Source organism: Aedes albopictus, chromosome 2, assembly GCF_035046485.1.
Source record: "Aedes albopictus strain Foshan chromosome 2, AalbF5, whole genome shotgun sequence".
Lineage (NCBI taxonomy): Eukaryota > Metazoa > Arthropoda > Insecta > Diptera > Culicidae > Aedes > Aedes albopictus.
In genome coordinates, this window is record NC_085137.1 from 241857784 (window position 1) to 241883592 (window position 25809).

Consider the following 25809-nt stretch of genomic DNA (forward strand, 5'->3'; position numbering starts at 1 on the left):
ATTGCGTCTAGCAGGAATTAGGAAATTGAGTGTTTGTGGATGCCCCAAGGGGGAGTCTTATCACCGCTTTTGTGGAATCTCGTAGCAGATACGCCATTGAGGCTACTCAATAATAGCGGTTTTCCTACATATGGTTTTGCTGACGACTACCTAGCATTGTTAGTTGGTATGTGTATCACCACCATTTTCGACCTCATGCAAAGCGCCTTTCACGTAGTTGAGGGTTGGTGTCGCCAATATGGCCTTTCGGTTAATCAGAGTAAAACATCTTTTGTTCTTTTTACGGAAAGGCGATACCATAATGGCGTTCGACCTTTGCGTCTCTTTGATTCTGAAATCGATGTGACTGAACAGGTAAAGTACGTTGGAGTTATTTTTGATTCAAAGCCTTCCTGGACACCTCACATTGAGTTCAGAATCAAGAAAGCTTGTATGGTCTTCGGGAAATGCCGGCGAACCTTTGGTACAACTTGGGGTCTAAAACCCCAAGTATATCAGATGGATTTACGCAACTGTTGTTCGGCCAATATTGGCCTATGGATATCTTGTGTGGTGGCAAAAGGCGAAATAAGAACGATCCAATCAAAAATAGACCATCTCCAAAGGATGTGCTTAATGGCGATGCCTGGTGCGTTCTCTTCAACTCCCACGGCAGCGCTCGAAATTCTCTTCGACGTTGCTCCACTACACATTCATCTCAAACAAGAAGCACTTTCATGCACTTACCGTCTACGGGTACTCGATCAACTAGAGGAAACTCCTGTGAACTGCAAATCAACACACACCTCGTTGTTTCCACTTTTGGTGAATTGGGACAAAGTTGTCCTTGCTCCAAGTGATCTTACAATTGCTTGTAATTTTCCATATAGGACATTTTCCACGAAATTCCCTTCCCGGGAAGAGTGGACATCTAGATATCTGGAAAGAAGTATTTCAGACGGCATCGTATGTTACACTGATGGCTCCCTTCTCGAAGGTCGCGCAGATGCTGGTGTTTATTCTCGTGTATCAGTTTTACTCACTTGGTAGACACTGCACCGTTTTTCAGGCCGAAATCTTTGCTCTTATGTGCGGAGTGCAATCAGCACTTCAACAGCACGTAATGAGCAAAGTAATATACTTCTGTTCAGATAGCCAGGCTGCTTTTAAAGCATTTGATTCGGCCAACTCCAGGTCGAAGATAGTTATCGCTTGTCTAACTCGCCAAAGTCTACGCTCCATACAAATTTCGAAAATTTTGTATTGATAAAAGTCTACGGTGGGTGTGCCAGTGCTACGCATCCATCCCCCCTCGGGGGTGTTCTGAGATGGAACTAAAAAAGTCTACGTAGTGTATTTTGGTAAACCTGTGCACGATGGTTTACAGTATGCCTCAACTGTTTCAATACTATTGAAATACTATTGAAAGTCCTTAAAACTCGAAAATTGCCGCTGTTAGCCCATTTGACGGTACTACAAAACTCATAATTAAAAAACAAAAGCACGTTGGCTACTCAATGTTGAAAACTGCGACGACATAATTTCCCAGCCAATAAACATCACTGATATGAATCTAATTTCATATTGTATACAACACAACACCCAGCGCCGCCCGCCTACGTGGTATACGATTAAAATCGATCATCCTACCACAAGTGGTAACCCAAATTTCAACAACAAGTAGGTACGCTCTCATCATGATAATCAACCCTCACTCAATGAACAGCACCCGTAATGACTGTCCAAAAGAGCCCACCCATCATGTGAAGTATGTATTGCTGATGCGATGCTCCTCCATAAAGCGAGTCCATCAAAGCACGAATTGCGATTCCTAGTTTGGCCACTGACTGATGATGGCGCAGAAGGAGCAACAAAAATAAACCAATAGCACAAGTATATAGCTTATAAGCACGCGCTCTCTGCGCGTATCTGAACTGATCTGGCGCACGCACACTATTGTGACATTTGTCAACAAGTGTCGTCGTTTTATGTTGATTCATCTGTTGATTGTATATCATTGATAAGAACGATTACGACGCGATGTACCACCATAAGGGTGCTAGATTTTGCGGTAAAATATCAACTATGGAATGTGAGATTAATGTTGGTAGAAATAATCAAATACATACGACGTTGTTCATCTACCCCACTGAACAGCTGAAGTGATGTGCTGATTTGAGCACCTTGGAAACCTCTTTCAAGTGTCGACCACGCCCCCGACATCTAGACATGGATCGCTATGGGTTCGATATATTTCCCACGTCAACACCAAAGCTACTACATCATTGTACCCGAGCAGAGGAGAATAGCAAATTGATAACAACAGAATCACATAGCCTGTTTTATACCATAATTTGTTATTGTTAACTTATCAATATATATCTTTTTAATAACATGTTTTGTTGGGCACTCTTATTTTGTTAAATTCAAGTTTTTGGGATATATCCACAAGATAACATTTCAATAATATATTTTGTTGTAGAACATGTTTAGTTATTATTCTGCTATAGAGAATGTACAAATATGTGATGAAGAATAACACAACAGTAACAAGTTCACAAATTTTCTGTTATTAAGTTGTAATTGATCTAACAAAACATGTTATTGAATTATTCTTCTAGGAACATTTCTTTGTTATGATATTTGTTATTTTGCCGCTTATGACAGACAAGTTTATGACATAATATGCTATGTATGCTAATTACATAAAAATTACTGATTCCATTATACAGTTATTAGACCAAAATAACATATTTTATTATGCGGTTGATATTTTCTTCTGCTCGGGTAGAAGATAGGAACAGTATCCGTAGCATGAAATCGTATAGAGTCCCGGGGGTCGATATTACAGTTGGGTCTCCTATAAGAAGCTGCAACCCACTTTACGCCCACCGTTATTCCCACGTTGTTTTTTAACCAACTTAGTTGATTTTCGGTATGTGACTAGCCTATAATATAGCCTAAGCCTAACTGCAGGCATAAAATCAGCTGGATCGGATGCAAGACAGCTGAGAAATTGCAGTGGGCGTAAAATGGGTGGTAGCGTCTTATAGGACACCCGACTGTATATTATTCAAGATGCTCAATGCTGACCCGTTTCCATGCCATTCTTCAATAGCAAACAGGATTCTTTACCGGAAGATCTTGAGTGGACCATATTGCCACCCATTGTATCAGCAAGTCAACGAATTCAAACAATATCTCTATCTAGTATTTATATATTACGAAAAAGTATTTGATCGTCTCAAGGCGCTGTCCATAAACTATGTTGACTTTGTTTTGGTTCCCTCATATGTACTTTTGTCCATACAAGATTGTCCATACAAATTTGTATGAAGCGTAGACTTTGGTGCAATTCTCAAAATTGGTTTCTAGATATTTAGCCGAATGTCGTTTGACCGAACGCCGTTTGGCCGAATTCCATGATTTTACTCATTGTTTTTCTCTTGTTCTGCTTATTATTTCCAACGAAATATTGACGATTGTATGTTAGAACAACACCAACCTTGCGTGAAATAACAAAAAAATGACGTTTAATCTGATTTGGATTTGGATTACAAGCGAACGAGATTTCCGTGCTTCACTCATAATTTCTACAAGATTTCTTCCGGAAGTACTCGAAGAATTCTTTCAGAAAGGCCCCCGTTGATTTCTTCTAGGATTTTTTCAGGTTTTTTCCGAAGGAATCTTTTTAGAATTCCTACAAAGATTATATCACAAATACCTGTAGGAATTTCTTCAGAATTTTCCTCTCGTTTTTTCTGGGTAATGCTCCAAGAAACCGTCAAAGACTTTCTTCTCATATCCTTCAAAATTTCTTCAAGGATTCTTTTAAGATTGCCCCAAGAATTTTTTGAACTATGTATTCCAATGCTCCAAATTTCTTCAAGGATTTCTACAAGAATTCCTCCAAGAACTCCTTCAGAACTTTATTCACGGATTTCACAGGAATTCCTAAAATAATAGCTTCAAATGAATTTAACACTCTTTCTTCAGGAATGTCTTCAAAAATTACATCAAGTGATTTATTCAAGGCTACTTTAACTCTTTGGAGCCAGAGGGTTGGGATACGTACAAAAGGCTGAATCACAAAAGGCTGAAAGAACAAATGGCTGAAACTCGAAAGAATAACAATATCAAAAGGCTAAAATCACAAAAGGTTGAAATGATAATTCGACGCCGTTAATTCAAAAATAGCCGTTCTCATGATCATCTTGCGTAACATTTGAAAAGGGGCCTTCTTGCTTTGCGTAAACAAACACGTTTCTGTCTCTGTAGGACCTATCGACATCCACCCACGCACGTCAACACACTTTCAAAAAGAGCAAACTTCAATCTATCTGTTAAGGGTGTTGATGTGCGTGGGTGGATGCAAATAGGCCCTACAGAGCCATAAACATGTTAGGTTACAAAAATTAGATTGGCGTTTTTCAAATGACACGCTGGAATATAAAGTTCAGGGTATGCTTTTTAGATCAGCCCCATGAATATGGCAATATTTCTCAAAAGATTTGCCTACTTTCAAAAGAAGAGAAAATCTCTTATTGTTGGCAACTGTAATGCCAACAATCACTACAACAGTATAACTCGGAAAAAAAGTCCTTGTTTAACCCCTTCGGGACGACTTTTTTCAACCAACCTCGCTGCTGTAGAACGCGTCAGCGAGGTGCAAATGACCCAACCGTCCTGAAAGGGTTAAAAAAGGAGTAACTACCAATAGAAATAAAACCAGTCACATTTTGTGCAAATGTGTGAACCATATAGCCAAAGCGGTATGTGACCGGTTCCATTCCCGATCAGTCCAGGAACTTTTCGTGATGCACATTTTCTTGGCTTTTTGGGCATACAGTGTCTTTTTGTCCACCACTCAGAATGTAAAATGGTCTTTGGCAAAGGAAGCTCTCAGTTGTGATCCCAGAACAATCTGATAAGCGGCAAACATAAAATAATCTGAAAAATGGGCCTCGTTCTACATGAGACGTTACGTCAAGAAGGAGAGGATTTGTAATCATTATTCTATAGACTAACCCCAAATTTTTAACTCATTTCATGCGTTTATGTACTTTCAGCATTTTGTGATTTCAGCTTTATGTTACGATTCTATAGTTTCAGCATTTTGTATTCAGGCTCTTGTGAATTCAGCCTTATGTTATCATCCCGAAGGGTTCAATATGACCCCGGCGATGAAACGAACATAACAAACGTATTCGAGGGCAGCGAGGTTACGACAGCAGTAGAAACATTATCCGGCTCCAAAGGGTGAAGTACACATCCATGGATGATTTGAAACAGGATTAAAAAAAAAATCTCATTTAGATAACCGAAATTCTGCTGAACTGAATATTTTTTTTTGGATTAATTTTCAGCTGAGTTGTGTATTGCTTGAAAATAAACTCCAGCTGCATAAATGTGACTAGTCCAAAGCAGGTGTGGTGATTTTGTTCTTTAGAGTGGCTATGACGGAGAAAATGTTTCTGTTCAACCTTGCCATCGCGTCATCCTGAAGTGAGTGACGAGAGAATTTTTATCTTCTTCTCACCTCCTTTTCTGAGGAGAGAGGCTTCAATGTTAAAATGGATGGATGCTGCTTCGGATTTTTTGCAACCGTGGTTTGAAATATCTCTTCAAGTCCGGTTTGAGTACCCTTCTTCATCCTATGCCCTTATGTTCATCCTACTTCAAAAACAGACGATTTAGACACAGATTCCGTCCGTCCTTTTTGTTAAAATGCTTACTCCTTTTTAAAGAATAATACCAACATAAAACAAATACCGCTTCCTAGCTTTGTTTTAGCAAAGCAATTGGGATCACTATGTTTATGATGGGCTCCGTTCCAAATTTGCTGCAAGAAATCGTTCAAGAATTTCTCCAAAGTTTTTCTGGAAATTTCTGCATATCAAAAACTTAGTTATTTTTCCGAGTATGCAAATGTTTCTTCAATGATTCATTCCGGAATTCCTCTTAGGATTCTAACAGAAATTCCTGATTGAATTCCATAAGGAATTTATCCCAGAGCTTCTTAGCGATTTGCTCCAAGAAATGTTACAGAAATTCAACTAAGGATTCATTAAGAAAATCCTCAAAAAAAACCATTCAGAAATTCCTCTAACGACTCCTACAGAAATGTCTTCAAGAACGATTATGAAAGACATTTCTTCAAGAGTTTCTTCAATCACTCTTTCAGGAATTCCTCTAAGTATTCCTTCAGGAATATTCTTTTGCATTACAAAAAAAAAATAAAGATTTCTACAGGAATGCCTCTAATGATTCTTTTTAAATTTTCTTAAGTATTCTTCCAAGAATTTCCCCAAAGATTTTTTTGAAGAATTCCTCAAATCATTGCTTCAATACTTTCTTCATGAACTTCTCCAATGATTCTCTCCGAAATTCCTCACGATTTTTTTTCGAAATATCTTCAAGATTTTTACAAGAACTTCGTGCAGAAATTCTTTCAACAAATATTTTAGATATTCCGTAAAACATAATTTCATTAGCTAGTTGGATGCTACCAGTATTTCAGTAAACCTTTTTTTGGGATGATAATTCCGTTAATTTTATTGTAAAAAAAAATAAAGGCAAAGTATCTATGGGGTGTGATTTGTGACCATCCCTATCGCAACGCTTCGCACGAATTGGAGAGAGAAGTGGAGAATAAGAAGTGGAGATTGACAGCGCCATTCGAGTTGCGCATTGCGAATAGTAAACATGTTCTGACGAGTAGAGAAATAAAGTAGTTGATATTTAATATTCCCGATCATTTTATTTCGTACCGCTTCCGTCCACCACATATCGATTTATAGGCAAAAAAACTTCCGCCATTGAAATTGCGTTTAATCGATTTGGTATGTATTCACAGACTTAAGTATTTTTCGGCATTCGACATTTTTTTCTTCACTTGGTGAATTATTATGATCTAGTCTTAGAGTTTCATTCGAATTGAAAGTAATTTCTGTCTTGAAATTGAAAAAAAAATCGAACATTGATCAAAGTTGTTTCTATTCGCCCCACAAACAAGCAACCTTTTTCAAATAAGTTAACGAAATAAAAATTTGTTTTAGAATTCTAATTACAGATATTAAAGAGGGAGGTGGGACCCAAAGTTGAGACCCTCGCAACTGCCTTTATTACGTACGGTTCCAGAAATACTTGCTTAAGTATGCTGGAAGGTGTTTCTATTCGCCTCGTTTTACGGTTCCTTCAGAAATTACTACAAAAGATTACTTAAGGAATATCTTCATCGATACTTTTGAATATTTATTCAAAAATTTCTTAAGGAATTCTTCAGCGTATTCCTTTAATAGTTCCTTCAATGTTTGCAGCAATGGTTCCTACGGAAACTCTTCTAAGGCTTTTTTACAGGTATAGCTAAAAGAATTTCTACAGGAATTCTTTCAAAAGGATGCCTTCGTAAATTCTTACAAGTTTTCCTTTAGAAATTCTTCCTGAGATTAGCTCTTGCACGAATTTCTTCGAGAATTGCATGTTTACAAAAGTGTAACAAGCAATGTACTAAGTATAAGAAAACCCCGCACGTAGGGGGAAAAGGATATGAACATTTCCTATTTTAACATGATGTAGTTATTGGATGTTCCCTAAGTGTGGGTCATCCTAATACCACCATTATAAGGACTGTTCAATTTATAAAACGGACAACTTTATAAGGCTATAAAAAGAAGACGCGTAGTTCAAATTTAACCACCTTTGCTTCGTTATTCAGTACACCATCTGTCATTATAGTGATCATTTTTAAATCGAATAAAAATAGTTTTATTTTATAGAAAATCGGCCAGTTGTTAAATAAGGTGAATTTTTCGATTGCTGAAAATTGAATATAAATATAAAATTACTGTTCACATATGGTATATCGTTTTTAATACCTGAAAAGTATGTGCCATGCTGCAGCAGCATGAGTAGTAAAAATTCTGGCAAAACTTAAACTCAATCGGAAAATTAAGTGTTGAGATATTAAAGTCTCAAGTGAGATTCGATTTTTTCAATAAAATTCAATTGTAAAGCAAAAAGGGCATGAAAATATTAAATAATCAATTTTTTTATGCATCCAGGTCGGAAGTGTGAATAATGTGGTTTTACATGCAGAAAACTGCTTCTTAATAGCATTGCTGGTTTGGTTACTGTGCGCTATTGCAGACACAGTAATCAAAACAGTTTCGTTCTTTGAAGGTTCTTATAATTAACAATGCAACCTAATGCAAATTTTGCATAACAATAATGTTGGAAATGAAAACTTTGCATCCGATTATTATTAAATAAGGTGTACAATAACATAGGATTAACTTTGCTTAAAAAAAATAATAACAAGATTCGCTAGAGTCGAAAATCTGCATCAATGGAGCAAAAAGTATGCAATTTTTTAATATGGCCATCTTTATAAATTAAATTTTTGATGAAAAATGCAATTATAAGCAGTGCTGAAAAATTCATTTTGTCATATCTAAATTCAATCACCTACAGCTCATTTTAGAAGCTGAACCTGAGAATATGGTATATGAAAAACTTGTGCGGCTAGACCAGTTCTGCAAGAAAGTCACGGAAAAAACGATATTTTTCGAATATTTAAGGTAAATGTCACGGACTACTTTCGAAAAATGTAAATGATATTCACGGTGAATATCATTTGGCATTTTTCAAAGGTCGTCCGTGACATTTACCTTAAATATTTAAAAAATAACGATTTTTCCGTGACTTTCTTGCAGAACTGGTCTAGCCGCACAAGTTTTTCATACACCATACTCTCAGGTTCAGCTTCTAAAATGAGCTGTAGGTGATTGAATTTAGATATGACGAAATGAATTTTTCAGCACTGATTATAAGTAAATTTTTCTTCTGTATCATTCAGAGAGCAATATTCTGCTACTCTGGACAAATTTTTAGCCGAATTCGTGATGTTATTGCAGCACAGGACTTAAATGAACATTTTTTCATAATTTCTATGAAAATTAGGCAACTCACCATATCAAGCCGGAGACTACTTGGTGCATTATTACTGACCAACTATTAAGCTTTACCTTCAGTACAATAGCATAAGATTCCAATACATTTAAAACTTCATGAAAATGTGCATATTAAGTATGTGGAAAGTTCTGTCGAATTTTGAGAAATGGGTTTTTATAGATGTTTTATGAAAACCGCTTTAGTTACACAATAAAGAACATTTTGCTTAATGTTATATTTTTCCTACATTTGAGAATAGCTATAGAAAGTTATGCAAAAAACTGCTAATGGTTTTATTGAAAAATGAAAAAGATATCGCACAAGCAAGCTGTCCGTTTTATAAATTGAACAGTCCTTATTACACTTTTCGTGTAGAACTTCTAATTTATTGTGTGAATCACCACACATCATTGAAATTTTCTCCCTTTTCCCTTTTGAATCGTGACGTGAAGCATGGGCCAAACACAAGTGTTAAGTTCATAGACGCTTCCTAAACTCTATATCTACAAAACAAAATAACAAATAAATCCGAAACTTACCCATTGTAAACGCGGCACGTCGAGTTGTTAATCCGCTTGTCCGAGGCCCGCCGCTGTCGGTCTTCGAACAGGTCCTTAATTGCCGTCACGCCCAGCACGAACAGCACCGGAATCATGGCAATCTCCTTCCCGAAGGCATTTATCTGGGGAAACCAGTTCAGCAGCACTATGAATATAAAGTACAGGTTCGCGACCCGGTGGAACTGCTCCAGTAGGTTCTTCGGCACAAACGAGAGAAGCGTGTACTTGGTAGTCCGAATTTTGTTTCCCACTAGGCGACCATTCGGGTGGTCCGTTTTTGGTGTTTTGGGAGGCACTGTGTGATTGGGGACCACTATCCGGTAGCCCCGATCTTCAAACTTACTGCTTCGACAGAACATCAATCGCTTCCACCAGGGAGGTCGATCGGCCCTTCGGAGCGTGTAGATGGACTCGGACCGGGAGGCTTGTCGAGAGTGGCCTTTGGCCGTCGTGGAAGCCGTTCCCGTATCCCGGGTTTCCGGCTGGTCTTTGTGACCCGGCGGTAGAATGAAATCTGTCTTGGACCCCACTCGACTGTGGCCGGACCGAGGCACTGGCGCATCGGTAATCTGTCCATGCGAGAGCGCCCGTTGATGGCCGCCTTTGACAGCTGATTTGAGGGCCGAAGGTCTCCCCGCTGCTCCGCCGACCATTCCGAACGAACCCTCCCCATGGCTAATCGATCGGGAATGACCTCCGCTACGGGGATTCTCGAACAGAGACCGACTCGCATTTGCTCCAGCACTTCCTACGGGTAAGGCACTACCGGCACCGGAGACACTCGGACCGGGAAATACGTAGGTTCGACTGGTGTCTGCTGTAGCGATGGGCAGACCAGGCTGCTGCCCTGGAATCTGCAGATGTTGCTGCGATTGCTGTGGAGTCAGAGGCGTCGCCGGTTGGAATCCACCTGCCGATGGACCATCCTTTCTCGAATCCTCCGATTGTGTCATCGTCGATAAACACCATCAGGACTCTCGGGTTCACTCAGTTTCCCCTGGTTCTAATTGCACTTTTGGAAATTCACAAATCTACCTATTCAGAAACATTCTACACTACCGCGAACCACATAATTTAACAAAATGTTATTTTTTCCACCTGACCATGAATTTCACCTCATAATTTCGATCATTTCCACCCGAACGATGATTGCCTAATTTGAGAAAAGCTGTAACATTGAAATTTCACAACAGAAAACAAACTGGGAAAAAAAATCCCGCATCCAACTCAATAGAAACCGACAATAAAACTTATTAAAAACCATACGCACGCGCACATGCGCGCAGACACAAACACTTGATCTGTTTTCGTTTCTACACAAACGATTTGAATAGGTTTGGATTTGGCGTCAAAACCGAACCGAACAGCTGTTCAATCGTTGCAGGCTGTGTTGTTGTGGCTGCGTGGAAGGTGGAAGCTGGTGCAGGTGTTGGAACTGGCTTGAGCGAGCCGTGTAACAATCGATCCATCTCGAACTGGCTTGGTGGAAAGTGACGAAATCGTGGCGATCTGCAAGCGGGAAGAGAAGAAAAAATGACGGAATGAGTTGGAAATCAAATTAATACTTTCGATTTTTTTTTTCGTTTGAATTAATTTTGATGTATTTTTTGCATCATCTACCCATGTGTGGTGATGATGCAAAAAATAAAACGAATGAACGAATGCTCTTTGCGAAACCTACAGTCGGGTCTCTTATTAAACGCTGCCACTTACTTTACGCCCACAGCAATTTCTCAGCTGTCTTACACCCAATCCAGCTAATTTTTTAGTGCAGTTAGTGCTTACTATAGACTCATCACATACAAAAAAAAATGAACTAAATTGGTTAGATGACAGTCTGGAAAACGCGGTGGGCGTAAAGTAGGTGGCAGCGTCTAATAGGAGACCCAACTGTAATTAAATGATTAGCGATACGAAAATTACCAGCAGGCGTAAAAAACTACAATTAAATGCAGCAAAAATCACTAATTCTAAAACATTATCCATCTAAGAAAGAAAAACTTTGTTTTTATTCTTCAAACACTTAATCTATAGTTCTTTCGTCCACTAGGACACTGCATGAGTGATTCCAATTGGCAGCTGCACTTACACTTTGTAGAGCGGCTAAATGTATTCTATTCTAATTCTACTATATCGAACTTGGTTGCCTTTGCGCTGCTGTCACTTTTGAACCCTGTCCATGGTAGAATTATGAGCACGAGGATGTTGCTGTGTGGCTCTTGTTCTTGGGGGTCCGATTGGAGGTTCATTACACAAGTTTACAAAATAAAACGCAAGTCGTGAACTTCTGTCAACGACCAAAATTTTTGAAGCACAATTTAGTGCTGATTTCGAAACCGACCTTCAAAAAAAATTAAGTAGAACAGTTTTTGAGTTTTAGCTCAATATCGAGTTTTACAACTTTTCAAAATATGTAATTTACTTAAATTCAAATGTATTGCGTTTTGTTCAACCAATTTTAAATCTTTGTTCATCAATTGAAAGCTGAATACAATACCATTCGATCATCTGAATACAGGTTTTGCGCCAGATTGATGAAATTCAAGATATTGGCGAGCTTTAGGGACGATCTTCTTAAATTTTAGCCAAATTCCCAAATTTTTTTGTAGATATACATTTTTTTTTTCAATAAGAAAAAACCAACTTAAAAATTCTTTCTCGACGTTTAGTTGACATATCATATGTAGGCGAGTTACAGTAAAAATTTCAGCTCAATCGAACCATTGATTACGGAGAATGAGATGTTTGAAGTGAGCGACCTTGCTTAAAAATAGAACAAAAATCGATTTCAAATATTCAACCTTGTATGGAAAGTAGAAAAAAATTCCGCTCTACTGTAATTTTTTTCTTTCGCGTTTTCGAACTCAGGGCATGATTTTCCATAAAAAAATGATCATCAGCTTACCGAGTTCAAAAATGCTGTAAACTTGTGTTAGCCGATATCCAAGTTTTAGTGTCCGTTAGAGCATATGCTCAGAAGAGGGTCAGGTGTCAGCCGCTCTCGGGGGAAGAGCAACTGACGAAAAAAAGTGCCGGAGCTGGGATCGAACCCATGACTCCATGACCAAGACCATCCACTTATGAAGTGAATGTGTGATCACTACGCCACGAGCCCCTTTTTATACCATAAGAATTGTATAAATGACGCTTGGTTTTGATCCATAACCATGGGTCCCAAGTACTTTGGAACTAATTTATTCAACTGATTGAGAATATTAGACAAAGTGTATCTCAATGATTTTCTTATCCATTTGTTAATCGATTGGCAATTAACAAGAGATACAAATACAATGTTCCAGAATATGTAAGCTATTGTTTAAGCATTCCGTGCAATTTTCTAGAAGATTCTGTCTGGCATTTCTAGTAGTTGAGCTTATGGTCAATGATTCTATTCTGGAAAGCAATCTACTGGCATCAAGTTCTACAATATTTTCTAGAATGATTAAAAATCACAATCACACAAAATAAATAGGTTACATACGAATAATACAACAATAATTTTAATAAGTGTAAGAAGGGTTCTGTTCGCCATAGGTGGATTAAATCAGGTTTTTTTCATAAAACTTGAAATTTTGTTCATAATTTGGTTGTTGTTTATATTTCCGTTTATGACGCCAAAGTAGCACCAACGCTTAATGAGTCATTGTCCACCTGAATCCAGTCGCTTTTGCTTTCGTTAATCCTCTTTCTCTCTTAGCCATGCAAATTGGTGTCTCCAGCTACCTTGTTGTTTTCGAATTTACTCATTCAGTTTTTTTTTCGGCTGGTTTCGTTATACCATAACCAACCATTCGTTCGTCCCTTCGAGTCAGCATCGAGCAATCGTTTCGCTACTTTGGCTCAATGAAAGTGGAACAATACGAAGCAATATAAAAACGGATGGCTGAAACGCTACTACGATGCGTCCACCATCCGTCCTGCACAAACCGCAGAAAGAGAAAAGTGTGTAAAACTGAAATTAATTCGGTGAATAATCAGTGAACACGCCAACCCAAAACCAAGTGATATATACACAGCACTTTCTGCCACGCTAAACCAAGGTGGAGCAACCGGGCAACTGGCAAGAGCAAGCGTCGCTGCTGGAGCAATGAAGGTAACAAAATTCGACTTAGTGCACGGTTGGGTATGCGATTTGACCCGCTGAGCCGCTGGGACCTCCCTCAATCTGGAGGACGGTTTTACAAGCGTATCGGTAGGGGGTTGACGAACCGCAAAGTTTAATGTGATTTTCATAAGGGAGGGATTGCCAGATAATCGGATTAATAGTTTACGCGGGTTGGTGAGGAAGTTTACTTGGATTTATCTAGGGTAAGCCAATCGCTTAACCATTGTTTTGTCACTTCTGACTACACTGAACTCAATCTGACCTCACCAAGTCTTGCTGGTAAACATTTGAGTTTCCGGAATTACTTACAGAGCGGATGCAAACCTTATAATCAATTACACAAGTTTACAAAATAAAACGAAAGTCGTGAACTTCTGTCAACGACCAAAATTTTTGAAGCACAATTTAGTGCTGATTTCGAAACCGACCTTCAAAAAATTTAATGTAGAACAGTTTTTGAGTTTTAGCTCAATATCGAGTTTTGCAACTTTTCAAAATATTTAATTTACTAAAATTCAAATATATTGCGTTTTGTTCAACCAATTTTAAATCTTTTTCCATAAATTGAAAGCTGAATACAATACCATTCGATCATCTGAATACAGGTTTTGCGTCAGATTGATGAAATTCAAGATATTGGCGAGTTTTGGGGACGATCTTCTTAAATTTTAGCAAAATTCCCAAAATTTTTTGAAGAAATGTATTTTTTTCAATAAGAAAAAACCAACTTTAAAATTCTTTTTCGACGTTTATTTGACATATCATATGTAGGCGAAATACAGTAAAAATTTCAGCTCATTCGGAGCATTGATTACGGAGAATGAGATGTTTGAAGTGAGCGACTTTGCTTAAAAATAGAACAAAAATCGATTTCATATCATCAACCTTGTATGGAAAGTCGAAAAAAATTCCGCTCTACTGTAATTTTTTTCCTTCGCGTTTTCGAACTCAGGGCATGATTCTACACCAAAAATGATCATCAGCTTACCGAGTTCAAAAATGCTGTAAACTAGTGTTATTATTACAATCAAGTATGAATCGATGGAATTTCCGTCCTACTGACCGTACCCAATAAGAACAAACATTAGACGGTACAAGACAATATTTGCACAACTTATCTACTAGTCATCATTTATTCCACATCAAATCCTGACTATGGCTACGCTGTAGAATTGAATTAAGAGATTACGTGGCCAGACACACTACGTGTTTCCCTCGATTAGATTCTTGAAGCACAGGAGGCCTGGTAGCGGTCAGGCACCAACATAATAATAATAAGAAGCATTGAAATCCCTTACGCCACAACTGTAAAGGCGTGGGTATTCGGCATGAGGGTGGAAGGTTCGATTCCCGGTCGTTCCAGGAATTTTTCGTTATGGAAATTTCCTTGACTTCCTTGAGCATAGAGTATCTTCGTGCCAAGATATTTCAATGTTTATGACATGACGCTTCTCTCCAAACAGTGAGCTTTTCGAACAGAAACCAACAACAGCTCCAGTAATATATTCTTCAAGCTTGGACTATTACGGTTCTAAAAAAAGGTTTGGTGGATAGCAAGGATGCCAAGATTAAGTACATGGTAGTGGTTAGAAACAGTGGCCTAGTTATGTTTGTACTACCCGGCTGTTCGGGCTCGAAAGAAGTTGATCATCAATATTAATTTCTATTCCCGCTTAGCCTAGATAGCCGTGTAGTGGTGGTAGCAGTTCCTTCAACAGGCTAAGAATATCACTCCGGATTGTCTGATCCGGTGGTAAAAGTCCACCAAACAGGCGACCCCTAATTCATGGTGTCATGCGGCTTAAGAATGGATGGTTAGGGGGGTATTATAAAAACTTAACCGCTAACGGTGCTTATGCAGTAGCAGTATTTTGCCCTTGCGGAGCAATGACGCAGTGGACCATATTTTTCTCCTGTAAATAGTAAAAAAATGAGTACCTTGAAAATTATCCAATCAAATCTTCACCACGCGAAGGGTGCTTCAGCTGTGCTCAGCAAAAGATTTATTAGAGAACAGTTAGACGTGGGATTAATTCACGAGCCCTGGGTAAATAGTGGAAGGGTAATGGGTTGCTCTTCGCAGAATTGGAGGATCTTGTACGGCGAAAGTCAGTCTAATCCAAGAACAGCCATTTTGGTAAGTAGGAGAACAAAATTTGTCCCAATTACTGAGTTTATTACAACAGACATTGTTGCGATTACAATGGAGGTCCCAACAATCCAGGGAAAAACTGAGGTATGTATTGCTTCTGCATATTTTCTGGGAGACGTTGATGATGTGCTTCCATCTTTGGTCGTAAGTTTTGTTAATTATTGCAAAAAAAAAATAAATACCCAATTTGTAATCGTCTAATAACATAGACATATGCAATAAAGGAAATTAACCAACTTTTGATAATGCTATTCGACAGGAAGTTTCAGATCTTACGCTTTGTAGCTATCTGCTATCAGATAAGATCGCGAACTGGCATGATCAGGAATCATTGTCAGATAACAAACATATCAGATTCGATTATAATGCCAGATCAAATTTAATTGAAAGCTATAGAAACCCAAAGAAAACTAACTGGGAACTTGTTACGTTTGTAAAGTAGTTGTGACGTATGTAATATAGTTTTACGAATTTTCCATGAGTTGGAGAATGTAATTCATGGGAAATTCTTCGATTGTTGCATGGAGTGTGTTACGTTTGCATTTAGTCGTATTTTTTGTATCGTGTGCTATACATTGCAATGGTTTTAACCGGTGTCAAGCCATGGGAGTCACATTAGGTTGATTTGCTTTTGAATGCTGACATATTTGAGGCGATAAAGCTTGAATAAAAAATACAATGATTTTAAATATTGGTATCAAATGCTAAACCTACAAACTAGCAACACGGCCAAGCCAATAACAAAGCGATATGATCGCAGCAAACGGATATCAATTTCGACCAATCAGCGACTGGTCTCCGTTTGACAGCAAATTGGTCTCAAATTGACTGACTACGTGTCGCATCCTATCCTAAGATCAAAGGCCTTTCATAATATATGTCAAACATATAAAACTGGACGGTCCACAATTCAATTTAAAATTTGCATACGATCACCAGGTGCATATATCTGATGAATTAAGAAATCGAAAAACTATAGGGAATTTGTTTTATATTTTTGCTCACTTACACAAAGGAACAAAACAAAACAAAAAAGACAACATTGGGTTCATCGCTACTCGAATGTTTAAGATAAGTGATCTTGAAACACGAGTAGATGTTGAACTCGGACATTATGGATGTCATTTTTCGTGAATTTGATGCCTAAAATACGGTCATAGTCAAATCACATTTAAAACGCAAAACAAAAAAATACCCTCTCCAAAATTTGTTAAAATGCAGTTTTTGTCATACTAGATCCGGTGGTGGGAGAAAATTAAAGATTCACTTGCGCCTTTTTCAAATGTTACGCTAGAAAAATTGGCTTAAAAAAGTACAAAAATACTTATATCTTTTGATAGAAACATCGTACAGCTTTGATGTCTTCTGACGAAATGTGTATTTTGGCAATATGTACAATTGCTCTGAACATAGTAGGCTTGAAAAAATGATAGTTTTGGACATATGACAAAAAACCCGATTTCGGACTTTTTATTTCTTCAATAAGTTATATCTCCTCAGATTGAAGAGATAGAAAAAACTGCTCTTCGAGAAAGTTGTCGGGGTTTTTACCTTCTTCAACTTTGCAGAACATTTTATTTCGATATCTTTTGAAATAAAAAAGTTAGGTGCTGAAATATGAAGTATTTTAAGATTTGGCGTTTAGGACACTTTTGCATATAACGCGGCTTGGACTCACGAGCAAATGTCTAGAAGACATGAAGACTCTATCTTGGATGGTTTTTGAGTTATTAATTTTTTCCACTTAATGTTGGTCCTCGGACCATTGTGCAATGGAAGCAAGGGACTTGGATGAATGCATTATTGAATGGATAATATCGATGCTTAGAGACCTAGAGGAGCGATTCCAAGCAACAGCATCAAAATTAAGGAAAATTTTTAATTCATGATTTTCTATTGAACTGAAACTTTGCACAGTTTTTCAGTTCCATCTAAATCGCCATTTTTCGATATCAAATTTTTATTTAGAGCCACGACTAACTTTTCAAAAGGGTGTATGTGAAAATGGTTCAAAAATATTCAAAAATATGCACAGCCAAAACGGATTGTTCGATTGTTATGAATTTTTCAGCAAAGTTAGATAGCTAAATGGTGATTTCTAAGAAAATATACACTGTGAAAAAAAAATCTATTTTATCATTGAAAAACATCATTTTTGTCACAAAAACTCAAATATCTCAAAACCCTATCTTTTTACCAACTTGAATTTTTTAGGGAAAACGGTCCATTGTATTAGCAATCTACCATAAAAATTTGGTGATGGTAAACTAATAAACAAAAAAGTTATAACATTTCAAAAATTTCACAATTTTTACATTTAGTAAAAAAAATTTTTCTGTGTAAATTATTTCGGCCGGGAATCGCGATTTGATGCTGATTTTATTGTTCAGCAAAGTTAGATAACTAAATGGCGATTCCTAAGAAAATATACACTGTGAAAAAAATCTTTTTTAACATTAAAAAATATCATTTTTGTCACAAAAACTCAAATATCTCAAAACCCTATCTTTTTACCAACGTAATTTTTTAGAGAAAACGGTCCATTGTATTAGCAATCTACCATGAAAATAAACAAAAAAATTATGACAATTCAAACATTTCACAATTTTCACATTTAGTAATAATTTTTTTTAGTGTAAATTATTTCGGCCGGAAATTGAAGTTTGATGCTGATTTTATTGTTAATGGCCTTGCGTGAGTAAAACAAGTTGTTTTTATTATATATTATATATACATATAATATACTATGTACCGTAATGTTCCGATTTTATCACGCCCTCCGCGCATTAGTCGTTTATTCATTAATTTGCTGTTACATTTGAGGACAAGTGTTTTCCCTCTTCTTCAAGATGAATGTTGAAAGCGTGTTTTGCAACGTTAAAAATATTGAAATGGGTATAGATGTTGAAGAATATTACAGGGCATTTTTGAAAAGGGGTGTAATTAAATTGTTTAAACAGATGTCGCTGATGGCAATTTCTCAGTTGTTGTCGTTTTCGAACTTCCTGCGCCCTGCTTTACCGATGATATACAGATGGCTCGTTTGTCAAATTTTAGACGGCAGGACGTGCAAATGCGTAATTTTGTACACAATGTGGACATTTGGGCATAACCAGTCTCTTTCAGTTTATCTATGGTGCTTTCGGTGAGATTTCGTAACTCTTTTGAACATTTTTTTTCATCAAACGGTCTACAAGAAAGCGACTGTTCATCTTGTTCGTTAGATTATAATAAACAAAATCACTTATTAATTTTAACTTACTTGTTTGGTGTTGGTGGCTGAAGAAAAAAAAAATACTATACAATTTTTAATATTCATAGCGGTAGTATTTTTTTTTGTTTTTTTCGTGAGCATTGTCAGGTATGTATACAGACAAACAAACGTAACACTGGCGAAATTTTCATTGACCACGCCTTCAACGATCATTTTGAATCTTGGTTGTGGCTTTCATAACAAGAAGAGCGCCCATCGTTTTTCTTTGCGTTTGACGTTTCACACTAGCGCCTTCTGATGACGATATTGCACAACGCAGTGTTTCGTGAAACATTTCCACCAGGTGGTGATAGTGTGAACTGGGCGATGAATTTTCACTAAAATTGTTCTAGGCGTTTCGTCTGTTTGTCTGTGGTATGTACCTCTTATGCATTTGTTGTTGTTGAAGTTACTCGCATTCTTCCGATCATAAAGTCTGTTCTCTACACACTTAATTTTGATTACCGAGTTCGGTAATTTTTTGACGAGATTAAAACTGCTGAGCACCGAACTCGTTCAGCAAAAATGCATTGTTTACCTTTTCCATACGATTTTGACAGTTGTTTTACTGAGCCTCAGTAAAATCGATTACCGAAACTACCGAGATCGTACTGCTGTTATAATCTCGTCAAAAAAGTACCGAACAGGCAATTCAGAAATAAGTGTGTAAGAGGGATTTTTTTTGCGGATAAACTAGACGTATACGCGTATAAAAAACTTTTATTATACAGCTTTTGTCTTACAAATAAATTCAATTCCATTTTTCTTATAATCAACAGCTTTTCAACACTATCAAGGGATTTTTTCACCAGTCACGTACAATAAAAAGTATGACAATCTCAATATTTTTGATCACAACACTGGATCGCGTCTAAGTTTCAAATAGATACTATAGTAATTACGAATAATCAAACTAAAGTATCATGAAAACAACTTGTTTAATTCAGGCGGTAGCCTTTACAATAAAATCAGCATCAAAATATAATTCTCGAAATAATTTACACAGAAAAAAATTTTTTTTTGTTACTAAATGTAAAAATTGTGAAATGTTTGAAATGTCATAACTTTTTTGTTTATCAGTTTACCATCACCAAAATTTTATGGTAGATAGCTGATATAATGGGCCATTTCCCCTAAAAAATTGAAGTTGGTAAAAAGATAGGGTTTTGAGATATTTGAGTTTTTGTGACAAATATCATATTTTTTCAAAGTAGAAAAAGAAATTTTTTACAGTGAATATTTTCTAAGGAATCATCATTTAGTTATCTAACTTTGCTGAAAAATTTATAACAATCGAACAATCCGTTTTTGCTGTACAGCTTTTAGAATATTTTAGAACTATTTTCGCATACACCCTTTTGAAAAGTTAGTCGTGAGTGAATATGAAGGTTTAATATCAAAAAATGGCGATTTATATGAAATTGAAAAACTGTGCAAAGTTTCAGATATTTTTGAAATGGTCGCTCAGGATCGACTGACATGACTCCGTGGAATTCCTCAGAGGTCTCTTTCGTTCTTGGAGGTGCGCAACCATCAGTAAGATCTATGAAGGGCTGTCCTCAAGAAGCAGTACATCGTCCTTATCGTGGTTTTTGATAGTGGACGAACTCCTTAATCCTCAATCAAGGCTTTGAGGTTATTGGATACGCAGATGATGTTGCTATTCTGATACGTGGAAAATATGACGACACGAATTCTAGCCGGCTACAATCTGCGTTGAATGTTACCATCAAATGGTGCCGAGAGGAGGGATTAAACGTAAACCTTTCAAAAACTGTAATTGTACCTTTTACTAGAATGTTAAAAATAAATCTTACTGAACCTTCTTTACAGCTATGTTCATTTAGAATCCGGAATGACAAAATCACGTATATCTTAGTGATGGAACAACAAACATAAAAGGTGAAGCCCTCAAAACAAAGGTTATTTATTGTACTTCCATGGAAAAATATCATTGAAATTATTTATTTTTATTTTTCACACATTTTCTCACTTTTTCAGTGTTGACCTCTCTAAAAATCTGCACAACGGTGGTAAATTTTAGCAACAACCCCTTCCGCACGTTTTTTCAACAATCAGGTCATCTATGCAGTGTCCTGAGTGCCTTGACTAGTCTGACTAGGATTCCAAAGAAAAATTGGGTTTTTTTTTATTGCGAAATGAGGGACAATTCAGTGAATTGGGAAAACGCGAAATTTGAGTGTTTTTTTCGTTGATAAACACTACCCATCTGTGACGATACCACTAAACGTCTCCGGCTGTCATGGCAGCTCATCAAAATAGGTAAAACCTCTATATATCCCTTGTGTGCGTTTTTGAAAAGCAGCACGCGATTCTTGAGGCTGTCATTCTTGTATGAATTGGTTCTCATCATCTTGTTGCGAAAAAACCATGCCCAGAGTTCGAACTTCTTGCCAAATCTTCAAATTCAAAGCAGATTTATCAATGAACCCAAGCTTTTTTCTTCCGAGGACACTTCCTTATGCCATGGTTAACAACATCTGTGCACATATCACATAATGGTTTTGACGATGTTAACATTTTTCGCGACTGTCGTACCTGACCACGCTAAATTTTCAACGTGTTTGTGCAAGATTTTTTTCCTCCTCTTGTCGTCAATCTGAAATAACTTTTCACTCGTTGCAAGAAAATCGATGAAATTTTCACCATTTGAAGAGGGTTAGTGTATGATCAGAGTGCTGCAAAAGAATGATGATTATGTTCATTGAGAGCGCCACTAGAAAATGTGACATGATTCCGGATTCTAAGTGAACATAGCTTTAGATGGAGTTCAAATGAAGTTCTCAGAAGAAGTTAAACATCCTGGGGTAACTTTGGACAAAAGATAGAATTGTAATTCTCATTTAAACAATGTTTTAACCAAGGGTACCAATGCCCTTTGGTGGGGTTCCTGAGTGTGCTCTTCGGATGAAACTAAAAACTTGGGAAATGTCCACGGTAGAATCTAATTGGAATGCCACGGATACAGCAAGCAAAAAGGTTCATAAAATCCAGTGTAGAAAAAGCCAGGTCCATACTGAATCTAAACAAAAGAGATCTCAGGGTAATTACTGGTCTGATGACTGGCTATTGCCCGAGTAAATATCATCTAAGTAAGATTGGAAAAATCCAATCCTCCGAGTTTCGTTTCTGTCAAACGGAAAACGAAACTGCCGAGCATTTACTCTGCAACTGCGGAGTGATGTCCCATCACAAATTGGCGATATGTGGTAAAGGGTTTCTAGAGCCCTTGGAAATTTGGATAAGTAATCCCAATAGGGTAATAAACTTTATAAAACGAGTTGTGCCTAGTTGGGATCAGGTGTTACATCAACCATTGTCCATCACAGCTCAATTGTGACAGGCACCATTTTGACTCCAATTAAATATGGGTCATACCACGATATTCCTAAAAAATTTACGCAGTGGTTAAAAGGCTCTACAGATGAGGGGAAAAAATTATGTTTGTACTATTGTTGTCGAAAAGTGCTAAAAATAAGTTCCATGAAAATGGTGTGTGGCACCACATTGTGGCATAGATCGTACGCTTCCTTGTGAATTGCATGAAATACGACATACATCAGTGGGCTGGTCACGTAGTGCGGATATTGGAGGAAAGCATTACGAAAATGGCCGGTACAGTAGGGAACCAGGTAGAGGCCGGAGACTTCTTGGACAGTTGCGAAAAAGTTGGTTGCACGAGATCTTCCAATCTAGGAACGTGCGGGGGAACTGCTAAAGACCGACAACAATGGCGTTCTACTATACGCTCAACGCTGAAGTAAAGGTACACTTGACTTCAGGGTATCTATTACTTTTAACTCTACTACTTTAAATGCTTACACGCTTTTGCCATTTTAATTGCACAGCCAGATTTTTGAAGGATTTCTTTCCCACCCCTATTTATTTCGCCCTTTTTCTGTCTCCAGCATTTTTGTAAAGGCTAACGTCTGACATGGGTGGTATGCCATTCAATTCACTGAACTAGTCGATATGGTTTCTCCTCCGTTTTACGCCGAAATCGCGAGATTCGCCTCAACCTTAAACTTGCTGACCATGGGGGATGAACCACATGTGTATAAGCTCCCTTATGAACTTCCACGCCACCCACCGCACCACCGACCGTATAGAAACTCCAGCCCGTGCCTCCTTCATGCTGATGCTACTCTACCATTGGTCAACAAAGGCCGAAGAAACAAAAACACACAGTTTGAACAACACACAGTAGTGCTCAAGACAGCACAAAAAAGCGGTCAGTAAACTTTATTTGAGGCCCAGTCGTACACACGACTTGGGGCGGAGCTTGGTGAGTGTGGTGCGCGCGCGAGGAACTACAAACGTGACCAAAGTCGAGAAAAAAAGTTGTCGATTCGAAAGGAAAACATTGCATTGGAACAGCGATTGTGCTTGACACTCCCTGGCTTGGAGTAATGGATTTTTACATAGCTGCCCAAGTCGACGACGTTTGCTGACTGAGGTTAAAACTAACGATATTTTGATAGGTATCTGATTTGATTTCATATTGGAAGCAGGCGCAGTAGAAGCCAATCAAGAATGGTTGCACTATAAGTCAGTCATAAGCACCGATATGGGGTATGAATCATACAAAATTGAAAGTTTCAACTAAACTGCTGCGCCTGCGGCAAACACTAAATGAGTCGATTCTCGCTCAAATCAAAGTTGAAAGTTAAGCGATAAAAGGATTTTTTTTTCTAAAATGGTGTCAATATAGATTCCAATCTAAGAGCGGCGTAGACTTTTACTAAGACGGGAGTGTCAGTTTTGTTCCAAAGGAATACGGTTTGACCTTTCCTGCGCGTACCGTTTTGAGAGGTGGAGCACTACCACTCGACTCATTACTAGCGTTGCAAATTGTGCAAAGGTTACGGTTGTTGAAGGGTTTGGATCTGGTACACTAAATAGATACTTGCTCGAAATGTCAGTACAGCTTGTCTGCTAAGTAGTGGCATCTAAATGACTTCGTATCCACTCGTTTTAAATAAGTTTGATTATTAGCGGGTCTAAAGACATTGTTTGCATTGCACACGAAGACATCCTGGAAAAAAAACTTACAGCGAGTGCCAATTGCTTGTTTTGTATCTCTTTATAAGGTAAAAAAATAATATATTACAACAGGGGTGTTCAGGGTTTTCGTCTCCTTTTGAAGAGGTGCGTCCCGTGCGCCTAGCTCCAACGAATTGCGGTTCAAATGGCGTAGGTTCTGGCATTCAACGACAGGTTATGAAATGCTGTATTGTATCATACCTAACGTGACAGCTCCATCAATTTCAGGGAAGAGGTTTTCCATACTAGGCGCTAACACTGCGCCTCCAGGCTAATCTGTGCATTGAGAATCACTACACTGATCAACATCTTTGCATAAGCATGAATTATAGGGCAAATGATAAACCCGATGACACGAAATGCGTCTCGCAAAAAGTGACGTGGATTGCCCAAAGCTTGACGTGAACATTGTTATCAGAGACGCCTTCGTTCTGGTTGATGTATAGAACTTGTTCCGTCCTATCAACATTGAGTAAGGGCAGCCGTTATATAAATACCAACTACTGATATTAGTGAATTTCGTTGCTGCTTCGTTGCGTTGCTCTCGTGGATATATCTTCTTCTTCTGGACGTAACGTCAAAAAGCCATCTTCGGAGCTTAGTGTTCTATGAGCAATTCCACAGTTATTCTGAGAGCTTCCTCTGCACATTTTGCATGTATTGTGTATATCGTGTGGCAGAATGCGAAGATACTCTATGGCCTAGTTTCCCAAACTGTGGGTCGTCCAGCGAGGCTGTCTGGGTAATATTGACCCCAAGATCGTACTAGGGTAAATCAACAATCAGGGCACTGATGCTACTGATAATAATTGGATGTCCAGATGTGCGGCAGGTTTTGTGCAATGCAGATCCCATTGTGATCTACTAGCCTCTGCCCAGCAACTCCTATCCCTACTTCCTCGTGGTACCGGCCGGAAATTATGAGCAACCTTACGGGAGATCGGGTAACCAACCCCGGTGGGAACTTTGGTCGTAGGCTGACAGGGAGGGGGGGGGGTTTGCTTCGGCAAACCTAAGCGTCTGTTCTCCAGGAGGAGCGGCTGATTGGGAGCACCCGCATACTCGCCGATCTTCTGAAGGACCGCGGGATCGACATCGTAGCGCTGCAGAGGGTGTGTTGGACAGGATGGTGCGAACGTTTAGAGGTAATCATACCATCTTCCAGAGCTGCGGCAACACACGCGAGCTGGGAACAGCTTTCATCGTGATGGGTGATATGCAGAGGCGTGTGATCAGTTGGTGGCCGATCGACGAAAGAATGTACAGGTTGAGGATCAAGGGCCGATTCTTCAACTTCAGCATAATAAACGTGCACAGCCCATACTCCGGAAGCACTGATGATGACAAGGACGCATTTTACGCGCAGCTCGAATGCGAGTACGATCGCTGCCCAAGCCATGACGTCAAGATCATCATAGCAGATTTGAACGCTAAGGTAGGCCAGGAGGAAGAATTCAGACCGAAAATTTGTAAGTTCAGCGCCCACCAGCAGACAAACGAAAACGATCTACGACTCATTGATCGCCACCTCCAAAAATATGGCCATACGTAGCACCTTTTTTCAACACAGCCTTCCTTATCGTTGCACCTGGAGATCACCATAGCAGACGGAATCTCAAATCGACCACGTTCTGATTGACGGACGACACTACTCGGACATTATCGACGTCAGGACCTATCGTGGCGCCAACATCGACTCCGACCACTATCTGGTCAAACTGCGCCCAAAACTCTCCGTCAACAA

The 25809-nt window shown here is 38.3% G+C and overlaps 1 protein-coding gene across 5 annotated transcripts in view; it reads right to left on the reverse strand.

Moving 5' to 3' along the window:
- LOC109622866 (phospholipid-transporting ATPase VD) overlaps nt 1–25809 on the reverse strand; it is a 252076-nt gene that overhangs the window by 112227 nt on the left and 114040 nt on the right. For 4 of the 5 annotated variants that reach the window (XM_062851414.1, XM_062851416.1, XM_062851413.1 and 1 more), the window contains exon 2: nt 9471–10644. In XM_062851414.1, the coding sequence (XP_062707398.1) occupies nt 9471–10444 (974 nt within the window). In that variant the 5' untranslated portion in view covers nt 10445–10644. Of the gene's footprint in view, nt 1–9470; nt 10660–25809 lie in introns of those variants that run through there. The other variant, XM_062851415.1, reaches the window with a different exon arrangement.